We start from the raw sequence: 15,248 nt of genomic DNA, 5'->3' as shown, positions 1-15,248 counted from the left end.
AAGAGTTGCTATTTTGCCCGAAAAGGCATTTGGCAATTTTTTCCTCAATAAGGGTAAGATTTCAGTTTTCTCATTTCTGTCATGTGTTGTCAGAAAATTGGAAGGATGAGAAATAAATATAAATGTATTTTTTTTTTATAGATAAATGGATTTTTTTTTAAATTTTTAATTTGGTTGAGAAAGAAAGAGATTGTAACTTGTATTAATTTATTGATACCCTATGTCTTATCTCTTAAAAAAATTTTTCCTGTAATATATCAATAAAAAATATATATTTTCGTAGCCTAGTAAAATGAGAGGAAATAAATTTTTTGGACAGGGCCTTTGTCTAATGACCTTTGAAAGGTCTCTTAGAGGTTAATTGGTGTGGATAGATAATATTCCTTTACACATTCATGATTTTTTTTTTTCCTTCCAATTATGACTAAATTTTTTTAATGAAAGTTCAAGGTTTTCTTTAAAAAAAAAAAAAAAAAAAAAACACCTCCTTAGATATTCTTTGTAAGGATGGCGTAAATGCACTTTTAGTTCCTACATTTTGATTTTTTTCTATTTTGGTCCATACATTTTAATTTTACCACTTTTAGTCTCTAAACCAATTAACGCGTGTTATATTAGTCCTTGCCGTTAGCCAACTAATAGAAAGAGCTGACGTGGTTGGCGACACTATTAAAATAATAATAAAAAAATTATTTTGGCCTTAAAAAATGCTACATCAGCATCTAAATTAAAAAAAATTAATTTATTAATTTTAACTAAATAATAAAATTTTCATTATTTTCGAAAGAATAATGGGAAACATGTTCTTCATGTTCTTTGGGTTGCCCAGAAAATTAAAATAATCTAAGATTTTCTTTTCTTTTCTTGTATTTTCTTATCAAATAAACATGCAAAAATTCATACAAAATCCCTATCCACCACCAAAGCCTCCAACATGAAAAAATCATCAAACCTACATTAAAAAACCAACCCAAAAAAATCATCAAACCCACCACAACTAACAAATCCAAACCAATCAACAACCACCACTACCTGGGGTTCACAACGCCACAACCACCAATTTTAGAGAAAACCCACTATCATCAACCCAAGCCAAAATCATCAATGGATCCAACCGACCAAAGGAAGACCAGAAACAAACAAACCAATCGACCTACACCAACAACAAACCCACCACAACCAACCAAACCAATCCACAACCACCACCGCTTGGAGTTCACAACACCGCAGCCACCAACCACTGATCCGTTTTTCACAACACCCACTAGTAAGACTCCAAAATTTTCCCATTATTTTTTTTCTCATCAAGACCCCATGGTCTCCATAATCAAAACCTCGAAGATCAACCCTTGATTTTCTCGCCGTTGGTTGAGATTGGGTGTAAGGTTTTGAGCGGAGATGAGATTTTTAGTCTAGAGAAAGCTTAGGTCAGATCAGCGGTGCATGGTGGAGAAGAAGGCAGACCTTGTGAGCTCCGGCCATGGAGCTACAGTGGAGAGAATTTTGAGATCAGAGAGAGATTTTGTCCATGGAGGCTAGAGAGAGAAAGGGAGAGGGAGAAAGAGAAAATTAGAGATAGATAAAGTTGGTTAGGGTTTTTTAAAAAATTTGATGACTGACACGTTAAAGAAAAAAAAAAAGAATAAGAATTAAAAAGATAATGACTTTTTTTATTTGAGAAATAATTTTAATTAAATTGTATTTTAGGTTTTATTATTATTATTTTAATAGTGCCGTCAGCTACGTCAACTTTTTCTGTTAGTTGGCTGACGGCAAGGACTAATATGACACACACTAATTGGTTTAAGGACTAAAAGTAGTAAAATTAAAATGTAGGGAGCAAAATGAAAAAAAAAAAATGTCAAAATGTTGGGACTAAAAATGCATTTACACCTAAAAGGATTGTGTACTCATTTGCCTAAGCTTAAAAATGAAAATAAAAATGGAAGTACAATTATTATCTACTATACTATTAATAGCATGATTCTCTGTTTGAGTTTCAATATTTTGCGTACTATAATACCCTTACACAGATTCTTAAACTCTCTAAAATACTTATATCTTTTAGTTAAATAATTTTAAATTAAAAAACACAAACTGATTAAAAAAGTAATTTACTGTTAGAGTGCATTTGAGAAGCGCGTTTTGTGCTTCCCAGATGCGTTTGCGTTTTTCCTTTTTTTTTTTTTTTTTTAATTTACTTTTCAGCTTTCCCAGTTGGCTTTTTTGACTTTTCTTGTAAACGTGCACTGTTTACAGACCCACTAAATTCACTTTTTATCAACTTTTTCATTAAATATGAGTCCCATTGTACTATTCATACATTTAAAAATTATTTTGTTACAGTGTTTTTCAGTTTTCAGTTGTATCCAAACGGACCATTAGTAAGTTTTGGCTTTTTTCTTTATCTTTGTATTAAGCCTAAGACTTAGGACACTATCTCTATTTTATTTTTAAATATTATTTCACGTTATCTTACCTCTTTCTTTAAAAATAAATATAAACAGTTATTTATATATCACTTTTAAACATTATAATACTAAACCAAAAAAGCAAATAAATAAAAAATAGCATTATTGTACACGCAAAATAGATTACCAAAAAAATATGTTAAATCACCAAAATAACCATTTCTTACCTTAATCCAATTACGCCGGTAATAAAGAACAATTATTAGGTGCTTGCGGAACTTATATCTTGAAATAAAAATACAATTATCACCATTATTTGTTGGCAAACTACAATTATCACCATTAATGGAGTCATGAGATAGACTAAAAACAGTGAACACAGAGGGAAGTATCTGTCCACAGGACAGGACCACATCTCCAAAAATAGTCAAATAGATTCAGACACGCGTCAGAACAACCTCAATATTAGCAAACCAAAACTCACACTCAACACACACACACACTCGCCGGCTCTTCAGCGCGAGACAAAGAGACGCACAAAGAGCGAGAGATTCATAGATATGAGCACGTTGATGAGAGCAACGCACACATTCACCAGCTTTTATCGCCTTCTTCGCGTTCCTTGTCTCTTCGACCCTCTGCTTCTCTCCTCACTCGCCACCAGGCAAGAACTTACCGTACATAAATACCATCTCTCTCTCTCTCTCTCTCTCTCTCTCTCTCTCTCTAAATCTGTGATTTGATCGTTTGCTTCTATTTGATGGGAAATGGGTTGATGCCCACGACAGAAAAACTATCAAGGTCTCTATTTATTTATTTTTTCCTGTCAATTTCTTATTGAATGCATGTAACAATAACAGAACTTTGGGTCTGCTATAGATTCTTAACAAATAATGCTAATTATTGTTGCACATTGCTATATACACAACTTGTGAAAATACGATTTCAGTTATAATTATGAAATAGTGAAACCAATTTCACAATTTTAACTGAAATCATGTTTCAATTTCAGCTATGTGTAACAATCACCACTCAACAAATAATTTTGGAGTCGGTTATGGATCCTTATCAAACTAGTTAGATGTATCACTTTTTTATTTATTTATTTATTTTTTTTTTTTTATATATGTAGGGGACGCCCCAAAGTGTGTATGTAGCAGATCCATTCATAATGAAGTGACTAATTTTACATTGATCTACATATGACACTAAGTACAAACAAAGATAAATTTTTTTTAAGCATAATAAATCCCACTTTCACTGAAAAACTCCAAAACTCTTGTTTGGTTTAAAAATTCAATCACATATCTTAACTTTTTAACTCAACTTTTTGCCAAAGCTGTGGACCCCACCTACTGACATTAATTACATAGTGATGAAACTGTTTCCTACCTGCGTTCTATACTTTTCTTCTTTTCTTTTTTTCCTCTCCCTCATTTTATCCCATCAGAAAACCACCTTCTTCTTCCTTTGCCTCCCCCATCAACACACAAGCACAATAGAACAGGTCCCCTTATTCTTTTTGATCTTCCTTCATTTTTCAATTTTAGTTTCTTACCCACAATACCCATTTAACACACCTCTTTCTAAACCATGATTTTATGCCAAAACCCTTCGCTAAACTGGGATCGTGGTTAGGGGCAGTAAGCACAAAGTAGTGAAAACCACGCCGTTCTTCCCTCACCCCCCACATCAATGCACGAGTACAATAGGTTTTCTACTTCTATTTGATCTTCTTTCTTTTTTCAATTTTAGTTTCATACCTGCAATACCCATTTAACACATCTGCTTTGTACCCTCAATTTTTTACTTAAGATCATGGTCAAGGGCCAAACTAGTTAAGCTCAAATCAGTTGTCTCAATATCTGTCACTGACACAATCCGATCCACCATTGAAGGTAATTTTCTTCGCTGCCTCAATATTGCCATATAGGTATGCTTGTTTGTACAAAAATTCCCAAACTTAGATTTATTGCCATATATCTTTTTGTTGAGTCTGTTTGCAAGTTGGTCATTTTAGGAATTAGAAGAGATTAAATTCTATAAGGATGGGGTGTAAAACCTATGTTTTACATCATCCAATAAGTGATTGCCACATTAGCATTTTACTTAAAATTTATTAAAATTCAATACATCCTATCACACCTGATAACATCTCAATAGATTCCCAATTTGGTTGGATTTATATATGGGTATTAGAATTGATTGAGTGTGATTATGTTTATTCTTAAATATGTGATAAGATGATGTGGCATGTTGGGATTAGAGGGGTAAAACATGGGTTTTACACCACATTCTTATAAAATTTAATCTCGAATTAGAAAGTTTGTCATTTTTAGGAATTTTGTATGTGGATTCTCTAGTTTGTCCAGTGGAGGTAATATATGTGTATTGACATTGTGCGACTTAGATTCTCTGGTTTGTCTCGTGGAGGTAATATATGTGTAGTGACATTTAGCAAGTTCGATTCTTATAGATAATTAAAAATGAAGTATGATATAGATTTCAATTGGGTTTTGTGCTTAAGTTTAGATCGCTGGAGGCCGAGATTTGATGGAGTAGATGAAATGTGAGAGAAAATGGAGAGAGGGAAGTGAGAAAGAGGGAAAATTTTGGCTGAAATATTTTGAGGAAAGTGAGAAATGGTCTTTGCCCAAATTTGCAATGGTAATATCACATGGTTTTTGAACTAACATGACAACACACAATTTATGGGCCCCATAGAGTCCTTATATTTACGTTGGTGCCACTAAGTTTCCTATCTCAGTTTTTGAAAACAACCATTTGGTGTTTCCTGTTTCCATCACTCTAACTCAATTTTTTGAGTTTTGAGCAATGGAAACAAGTGTTGAAAACCAAGCCAAACACAAAATTTTTTGTGGGACCCACGTGTTTTGAGAACTTAGTTATGAGAACTAAGTGATAAGATCCAAAAATCCATTCATCCAAACAGGTTCTAAATCTATGGACTCGGCTAGGTTTGTTTTGTTGATAATTCCACATTCAAGCTCAAACACAAATGGTGGGGATGGGTTATGTGTCAGGTTGACAAGAGCTTTATTTAAAGCTACTTAGTGTGCGTTTGGGTTAGAATGAAAAATGAAAATTATTTTACTATTCAGCTTATTTTTGTTACTATTCATAGGCCCCAATGTACTATATCAACTAATTTTTACCTTTATTTACAATACTTTCAGCAATGATTTTTCAGTTTCAGCAAAATAAGCAGCATCCAAACACACCTTTAGTAGGGATAATTTATTAGTCTTTGTGAACAATTCAATAATTTCGGGCAGAGATAGAGAGTGAGAGAGATATTCATCTTAACGGAAAATTCTTAGGTACTTCTAGAGTGCAAAGAAAAGGTGCGCCATCCTCTCACATTCATGGTAAATCCCATCATAAATTTAATAGGTGGACCCCACTATGAATGTGAGAGAAGAGAGCATCATTCTTCGTTCTTTCTTCCCAGCTCAAAACCCTAGCAACTACCACATTCAATTTCACATATGATTTATGTATGATCCATATTTCAATTAATTGTTTATTATATATATATATATATATATCACCACCATAGTTTAATATTTTATTTTTTCTTTGCAAGTTCAATTTAGAAATATTTTTCTTTCTTCACCACTAATTTCTTTCTCTCTGATTCTCCAAAAAAAAAAAAAAAATCTTTCTCTTTGGCTCCTTCTAACAGAAGCACTAGCCATTCTTTTATCCGATAAATAAGAGAATTAGTTAAGTTAGTTTTGTTTCATTGATAGGATTTTCCTTTTCTCTGAAATTTTAGAGAAAATTTTTTTGCTTTAAATGTCATGAAACACGTCTAATTCTATCTGTCCTTACTACAAGATAAATATTCAGGTAAGACATATCATTTGTCAAAGTTTGGTTAAAAATTACCATATCATGCAACGCACAAGAGAACAATTTTTAGGGGATGAGCTTAATTTTTTATTCTTTTCAATAATAAATATTTTTAGTGCAATAGTGGTGATAAGTAGACGAAATACAACACATATATATTGCTATAGAGTCTAGAATGGCAAAATCCAACTTTGTTGCAACCACTTAAAGTAAATTGATTGAATTCCTTATCATTAGTGGATTCAACATGAAAGATGATGAATAAAGTGTTGTAATTTTGATTTTGTTTCATGTCTTGAATTGTTTATATCATTATTACTACAACTAAGCAAAACTGAGAAGGTCATATTACAGCTCAAATTTGAAGCTTGCCGCATATCTCCTAGCTACCCAATAACGTTTTATGTTAGACAATACTTCTAAACAATGGAAAAGCATAGAAGATAAATATTTATTCACACTGTATTTTATTTTATTATGACTGTTCATTTATTTATTTATTTTATAACTGTTATCTTGCAAAATGTCTATAAATGAATATTATTAACTCAATTTCCTATTTCTAAATTTCATTAAATCTTATTATCATTAGATTTCTCGTGCATTGCACGGGTTTACGACTAGTTAAATTTAAAATGGGAAATATGAAAATGCATACAATGATGACGCATGTACTTTTCTCAAAGGATATGAGAATGACACATGATCAAATCCTTATAATCCATTTTAATTTCAGAAATATAATTTGGAAAAAAATAATATAGGAAATTAATTTCTTCTCATAAATATTTTAGCAAACCCAAAAGGAAAAAAAAAAAAAAACTATTAATGATAGGTTACAATTAATGAAATATTGTGTGTTTAGTGCAAATAAAATTGTTTCTAAAAAAATGTACAACTAAAATTTACCATAACCACCGCACGCCCTTGAGGCGATGGTCACTCTACAAGTATAAGTGCTTGTGAAATGTGGAGGGTAAGGGCCATGGTTCAAGTCTCTAGGAAGGAGTTTCACACACATATATACTTAGATTAGGTTAGAGTAGAATTTCTATTTTATATCGAAAAGAAAATTTCTCGTAAATGTTATAAGAAGTCCAAGAGTAAAAAGAAAACAACTTTAATAATATTAATTATCAGTTACAAAATATTGTGTGCCTAATGCTACTAAAATCAGTAGTGTATATTGATTAAAAAAAATGGTGCATTTTTTTTAATTATTTGTCAAAAAAAATGATAGTATATATTACTAATAAGATTTTTAGTACATGTAATAAATAATAATGATAAATTAGAAATGCATAAAGAGTAAATAGTTACAACTAAAAAAAGACCAAAAATATTCTTTTGGTATTGCATTACCCTATAAGTAAAAATAATTCCAAAAGGAAACAATGGGTATTTAAACTAATAGTACAAGTACATTAGTTTCCATGCATCACAATAATAATACGGACTTACAAAAAAAAAACTATTAGAATCTTTAACCAATAATAATAATTAATGCATTACTAATATGACACAATTTAATGGCATATGAGATTTCCCTAACTTACAAAATTTAACGGCATATGAAATTTCCTAACTTTTAACTTTTGAGCTTCCATATTATATTAATTGGTTTATCAATTTTATGGGATTAACCAAGTTTAAATTAAAGATCATAAAATGAAATAGCTTCCAAAAAATATAACAAAAAACCCACTAAAGCTCAACTGAAATACCAAAATCGCAGCAAGCCAAAAACCCCAGAATATAGCTTCCAAAACTCATCTTTAAACCCACTGCAAATGCACAGCCCAACACCCAAAATGAAATAGTGAAAGAAAAGAGGAAGCAAGGAGATGGAAACCACTCAACACAGATCCAAACAAGAGCTCCTTTCTTCTCTTTTGTTTTACTTATTTTCCTATCTTGTCATTGTCTAACTTATTCTCTTCATTTTCTTTTCAGCCAAACATATATGAACATGAATGCAAATCAGAGAAGGATATGGTAACAGAGAAAAGAAAGAGAAGCAAAATTGACACACAGGTAGGTTTGTTAATCTAAGTGTATATGTGTGTGATGTTTTCTCTTGGAAACTTGAACTCTGGCCCTTACCTCCTGCACTTTATAAGTACTTATATTTGTGAAGTGATCATCGCACAAAGAGTGTGTGGTGGTCTGATTTGCATATGATTTACTATTGCATTCTAAATAGTAAATACATGTAAGCATATGATTTGCTCACAATCACACATTATGATTCTAATTAATACAAATGCTCTGCTTACATACTCAACAAACAGAGTCAAGTGGGTTCCAGTTAGCTCAACTGGTAAAGTCTCTGGTAGTTGAATAAAAGATCTAGGGTTCAATCCTCGCCTACACCAAAAGCTGATTGGTGTCTTGGTCTGATGATAAAGAGCTATTTTCAGAAACGGAAGCCATAGATTGAAACTTTCTCCAAAAAAAAAAAAACACAGTCAAAATACTCACCCTTATATACCCAAAAAAATAAATCCACCAGCCCTCACTTAAGCCCAACCCATGTGAACTCATCAATTTTTATAAACCCAAGTCTAAATATAAGTTATACCTCAAGAGTCAAAACCATACACCTTGACCAAACTCTCCTAACCTAGTCCAAAAATCATTTAAAACCTATCAGATCTTAGGCCTTGGGCTAGGCCCAGGTCGAAACTTATGTGTCCAACCCAAATAAATTTGAACCCAACTCTCAGCCTCAAGCCCAATTTGAATATACACTCAGCTCTCCTTGTTCCAATCTACTACAAATCACAAAAACAAATCTCAATTGAAATTCAAATCCTAAGCTGAAAATCAAAACAAAATAAATGTTCACTATAGCCCAACCCTATTAGGCTTCACTCATAACCCAAATAGGTCTAGCCTAAAAACAATACAACCAGTCCACCATGGCCCCCAGACTTTCACAAAATTACACTTTGGCCCTTAAACTTCCACCATATTACAAAATGACCCAAAAGCTTCCACAAAATTAGGAGTGATAATTCGTGTTCACGTGTCGAGTTCGTGTCGTGTCGATTAATGAATATTTGATTATATGAGTCAACATTAACCTGACATGTTTATTAAACGCGTTAGTTGTGTCGACCCGTTTATTAGATTTTATCAAAGTGAGAAAAAAATAGTATTAACCAAATTGATCTAAATTATGAAAAACCAAAAAAATAATTTTTTTTAATATAAAATTCAGAATTAACGAGTAAATGCATCACAAATATTCATTTAAAATTAAAACATATCTCAATATAAAAAATAATCATTCACGGTATCTTAAAGAAAATAAACCACAACAACTAATGAGTTTATATACCTAGGGTTTAAAGGGTATATTGATAAAATATCATTTAATTAAACAGGTCAAACGGATTTTATAAGTTGGACACTAACCTAACTCGTTTATTAAATGGGTCAGTCATGTCAACCCGAATATGACACAAACCCGTTAAGTCTCAACCTAAAACTTTCTAATTTCGTGTCGTGTTATGTTCATAGCTCATGTCAAATTTTGCCACCCTACACAAAATTACACTTTGGCCCCCAAAAGTTTCACAAAATTACACTTTGACCTCAATCTACTTTGGCCCACATCTTCCATAAATTACATTTTGACCCCAAACTTTAATAAATTGCATTTCAACTCACCAAAATCCCTTTTCAATTTCTATGAATGAATGAAGTTTCTTATTTGTTTATAAATTCACATGTTGATAGATCAATATCACATGATATTCTCTTTGAAATTCACATGTTTATCCATGACCCATTGATAAGCTAACAAATCCCCCCTCCCCTACACTAACCCTTTTGGTGATGATACTAGGAGACTAAATTTACCCTTTCTTTCTTTCTTTTTTTTTTTTCTTTTTTTTTTTTTTTTTTGAGAATGAAAAATAGGGATTAGATAATTTACTCTAGCCCCCGAGCAAGGCACCAGGTGGCAGTGAGAAGGGGAGCTTTGTGGGCCCATGCCTACCTTACCACTTGCGTGGGGGGTACCCACCAAGGATGCCCGCCAACGAACTCCTGTTGGTAGCGGGAATCGAACCTGAACTTGTTAGGCAGAGCGAACGAACCATACCCAGCTAAGCCAAGCCCCGTTGGCAAAATAAATTTACTTAAGGTAATTGTTTCTACACTCTCTTTTTATTTTTATGTTGTAAAGATATTCACATGCTCGATATATAGTAAATAAATAATCACATGCTAGCACTCTCTCTCTCTCTCTCTCTCTCTCTCTCTCTCTCTCTATAAATATATATATATATTATTTTCCCATGTTTTGCTTGTATATATTTCATTGTAAATAATATTCACATGATTCTTTATAAGTAAAAAAAAAAAAAAAAAATTCTCACATCATATGTATACGAATTGTTTGTACAAAACATTTTCAAAATCAAAATCAAAATGCCAAATGTTCAATTTTTCTTTCTTAAATATGAACATTGAGATTAAATTAAAATGAGGTATTGCATTTTAGATAGATGGTGTGAGAAGCCTAATACATGTCACACCCATAACTGAACTTTTGAGTACAAAATATTTTCTTCAAAACTGATGATGCCGAAAATCATCAGTTAGTCGCACAATGCTCATGTGCTCAAAAAAAGATGTGCAAAACAAAAACAAAGAAAACCCTAGGAAAGTACTGGTGTAGTACTGGCCAAAGATCTTCGAAGGTTAAGTCAGAATATTATTATAATTTTGATGGTGAGACAAATAAATCAAATAAAGTATTCAAGCATTTGAAGAAAATCTCATTTAAGTCCAAAATAAAATTTACACACACACAACATTAAGAAAGAAATTGCATTTAGGAAAGAAAATTTAAAAACATGGACATAAAAAAACATTAATTAATTAATTATCCTCATTATATGATAATTAATATAATCATGCTAAGACTCTTGTAACTAAGAGTCCATATATATATATATATATATAGTTAAAGCCAAAATTTAGAGAAAAGTCCAATAAGATTCTAAATTAGAGTTTTATGCCACGTGTCTCATCAAATTTTTAAATTTCTGTATCAAGTACATTATTAGGTGTAAAAATTGAAAAATCTAAATCCAATTAGATTTTAAATTAGATTTCAATTAGAGTTCAATTATGTGTCATATGTCCTATCTAATTTGTAATTTTTGGGACAAGTGAATTATTGGGTGTAAAAACTAAAGAGTCAAAATCTATTTAGATTTAAATTATATGTATATATATAATGAAAAACTATTACATAATTTAAAAAATTCATAACTTAGAGAATGTGTCAATTGTAACTCTAATATTAAGTATAATTTGAACTCATGTATGTGTATATTTGTGATTGTTTTTAAATATACCCGTGCATATACATGTGGTTATACACTAATAATTAATTAAAAAGATGCCCTTTTTCTCCTCTTTTTTCCATCTTTATATGCTCCATTTTTAGCATTCCAAATAAAGATCATAAACAAGCATTAGTGAATTAGCAAAAATATATCATAAATACGCATTAGTAAATTAGAGCAGCCTAAATATAGCCACACTTCTTCCTATTTTATTTTTGTTTAATGTATGCATTATACAAGCGTAATGCTACCCTTTACTAAAATTGATATTTTTACCTTGAGTAATGTTACAGCTACAAACTATTTTATAATATTTTTATAAATTATTGATGTGGCCAACTTCTTATTGATTCACATCTAGGCTCATTATTAACATCACTTTTTCATTTATCAATAACCACCCACAACATCAACAGTTTGTAAAAAAAAAATTGAAAAAAAGTTTGCATCTCTAGCATTACTCTTTTACTTGGTTAACCGTTAACAATCATTTGTGTCTAAGAGAAAATCAAGGGATTTGGATTTACTAGTTAACCATTAATGGTCATTTTGTGTCCAGAGAAATCAAGGATTTGGTTTCAAGGAATGAGAGCTTGACAAATAAGGCAAAGTGAATTAAATCCCTTAAATTTTTTAGCATAATTCAATCGTAAAATTAGTTAACATTAGTTGAATAGCTCAATGGTGGAGAGCTCACGTATTGAAGTATAAATAGCTTCAAACCAAATGGGGTATTCATCATTTTGTACAACAAATTGGCAATAGCTAGGAAATAATTGAAGAACAATAAGATGGGAAAGAATTTAAGCATTGCAACAATTTCATTGCTATTACTATTGGCATCCACCAATGTTAGGCAGGTCTTTGACGTTAAATCATATGGAGCACAGATTAACGGCGATATCACTCAGGTAAAAATATGTTTAGTGCAATTAACCATACTTAATTAACATGAAAAGTGTGTTCAACTTAATTCGTAAAGCCTTTTAACATCATATAAGAGAACTTAGGTTCAAACTCTATTTACACTAAAAACCAATTGGTTTCTTGATTAGATTGATAAAACATTAACATGAAAAATAATTGTAATGTGCTGATTTTAATTTTTTATGATGTGTTTAGGCTTTGACACAAGCTTGGAAAGCTGCGTGTGCAGTAGCAAGAAGTAAAGTTGTGATTTCAACAGGGACTTACAAACTAGGTTTAGTGACTTTGTTGGGTCCATGCAAAGGTGCTATTGAGTTTAAAGCAGACATTGAATCCTTCAAAGGGAAAGATGGTTGGGTCGTTTTCAAAAGAATTGACAGTCTTACTGTGTTAGGCAGTGGAGTTTTTGATGGCCAAGGACAAATGGCATGGCAAAAAAATAATTGTGCGAAAAAGTACAATTGCGGCATACTTCCTATTGTAAGATTTAAATCTCAAAATAATTAGCATTTACATTTCCATAATTTTCTACTTAGATATATATAGTCACTACAACTTTACAATCTTTATCCATTGTTAAAAAGCAATTCAAGCATTTTTATGTTAGAGCATGCTAAAGATAATATAAATGATTTGGCATAAATTTTATATAGTGATGTGTCACAACTCACAAAAGAAGTAATTCAACATTTATATATGAGAAAGCCTATGGAGTATGGACACAACATTTTGTGCCACAACACTAATGTGACTATGAGTAATAGAGAAAAAATTACGGTTAAATCTGAAAATCACAATTACGCATGTCATCAAGTTGTGACAAAGTGTATGTGGTTTAAGATAAGAATTATTTATATAAGATCATATTGTTGAAGTAGTACCAACCACGTTCATTAACACATTAGGTTGTTATGTGATAATATTTCTTATAATTTTTTCATTTTTCCTATTTATTATGTTGATTTAATGATGCTAAAAAATTTATTACCAAACCAATTTGTACTTTTTTTTGAGTCGTTAGCGTTTTACTAAATATGATGTTTTTTTTAAGTGAATATTTAAATGAAAATTGAGCATTCATATTTGGTGTTTAATTTATCTAACTTGTAATGGAACAGGTGATGATTGCATCTCCATTGGTGATGGAACCCAAGATGTTACTATTAAACAAGTAACTTGTGGACCTGGCCATGGTATCAGCATTGGAAGGCTTGGAAGGTACCAAAACGAACAACCTGTTTCAGGAATCAGGGTTGTTGGTGCCACTCTTAGCAATACATTAAATGGTGTTAGAATCAAAACATGGCCTGCTTCCCCTTCTGGGATTGCTTCTGATATACATTTCGAGAATGTTATCATGGACAATGTTGGCAATCCTATCCTCATTGATCAAAACTACTGCCCAAACAATCAATGCTCAAATGAGGTTATTATAAATATCACAAATATATACACACATTTTGATGTTAGAAGTTAAAAAAAGATAAACAAATTACAGATTCTAATATCAAATTTTTCGATGGATTTTTTGTTTGTTTGTTTTGTTTTCAGTCTCCCTCTAAAGTTAAGATTAGCAATGTTAGCTTCAAGAACATTACAGGAACTTCTTCAACATTGGAAGCTGTGAAGCTTGTTTGCAGTAAGAGTGTACCGTGCCAACAAGTGGTAGTTACTGACATTGATCTCGCATACAAGGGAAGTGGATCTGCTACTTCCACTTGTGTTAATGTCCAACTTGCGGTTTCAGGCAAGCAAAACCCTTCTACTTGTACCAAAAAAATTTAACTAATGCGGAATGAAGAAATACTATCTACAGACAGGTTATAGAAATTCTATTCTAAATAGAATCTCATTTACTTGTATCCAGCATGTTCTCTTTATATATATATATATATATATAAGGGGAATGTTGCTTAGTTATTTTTTGAATTGTTTAAGTTCAGCCTTTTGCTGAAAGCTTCTATGGTTTGTAGTGTTGTAATAGATAGTGTTTATTATTTTATGTTATAGATATTATTTATTTTGAAATGGGGAAATTTGGAGAATGTTGTGTATATATTATAAAAAAAGTAAAATAAATTAGAGTAAAGAAACATAAACATTTTGAGATATTAAAAATTAGTTTAGTAGCAACGCATCACTAAGATCAGTCGGGGATTTTACACAAAGTAATAATGGAAGAACAAGGTTAACACGAAAGACAAACAAAAAATAGATAACTTGGAGGCACTATATCATCCCCCCCCCCCCCACACTTTTGTTGCTAAAGGGTTATCGTAAATTTGTCCTAGTATACAACCAAGATGTTGGGTTCTACAGATAGCAATTCTGGAGAATGACCACAGGATTTCTTGTGTTCTCTCAAACTTACTATTTTGTGGAATTAGTTATTTTTTCAAGTGAACATAACCCTCTATTTATACACGTAGGGTTATATTTCATCAAAAGACACGTATGGAGAGTTAAAACGTTTCATAAAACCGATAATAGGGCTTGAAATCACTTCAACCTTTCTGAACAGTCATTAGAAAATTCTACAGAAAATCCCATTTCACAATTTTTGATCGGTCGAAAATTACTTTCGAGAGATCAAGTGCTCTTTTCGATTGATCGAACAGGAATTGAACAGTGATCAAGACATTTAGAGACTCAGGATTATTTTCTTACC

The 15,248-nt window shown here is 31.5% G+C and overlaps 1 protein-coding gene and 1 long non-coding RNA gene across 2 annotated transcripts; both read left to right on the top strand.

The window, feature by feature from the left end:
* Window positions 1-3,825: 3,825 nt before the first annotated feature.
* Window positions 3,826-10,435, top strand: LOC136064746 (uncharacterized). Its single transcript, XR_010626354.1, has 3 exons — window positions 3,826-4,309; window positions 8,241-8,321; window positions 10,215-10,435. It is a non-coding gene; the product is annotated as an uncharacterized LOC136064746 (long non-coding RNA).
* A 1,942-nt stretch (window positions 10,436-12,377) lies between these two features.
* Window positions 12,378-14,633, top strand: LOC111985628 (exopolygalacturonase). Its single transcript, XM_065766868.1, has 5 exons — window positions 12,378-12,564; window positions 12,776-13,060; window positions 13,286-13,406; window positions 13,699-14,006; window positions 14,132-14,633. Exons 1-5 carry the CDS (start codon window positions 12,445-12,447, stop codon window positions 14,363-14,365), a joined length of 1,068 nt encoding a protein of 355 aa, XP_065622940.1. The 5' UTR covers window positions 12,378-12,444; the 3' UTR covers window positions 14,366-14,633.
* Window positions 14,634-15,248: the final 615 nt, after the last annotated feature.

Source organism: Quercus suber, unplaced genomic scaffold, assembly GCF_002906115.3.
Source record: "Quercus suber isolate HL8 unplaced genomic scaffold, Cork oak 2.0 scaffold_753, whole genome shotgun sequence".
Classification (NCBI taxonomy): Eukaryota; Viridiplantae; Streptophyta; class Magnoliopsida; order Fagales; family Fagaceae; genus Quercus; species Quercus suber.
This window is presented reverse-complemented; position numbering and strand designations above follow the sequence as displayed.

Bases quoted from the DNA above. Each gene is read 5' to 3' on its own strand.
- LOC111985628 (XM_065766868.1), top strand. From the start codon at position 12,445: ATGGGAAAGAATTTAAGCATTGCAACAATTTCATTGCTATTACTATTG. The intron at 13,407-13,698 runs GTATGTGGTTTA...GTAATGGAACAG, and splicing joins TCATCAAGTTGTGACAAAGT to GTGATGATTGCATCTCCATT. The intron at 14,007-14,131 runs GTTATTATAAAT...TTTTGTTTTCAG, and splicing joins ACAATCAATGCTCAAATGAG to TCTCCCTCTAAAGTTAAGAT.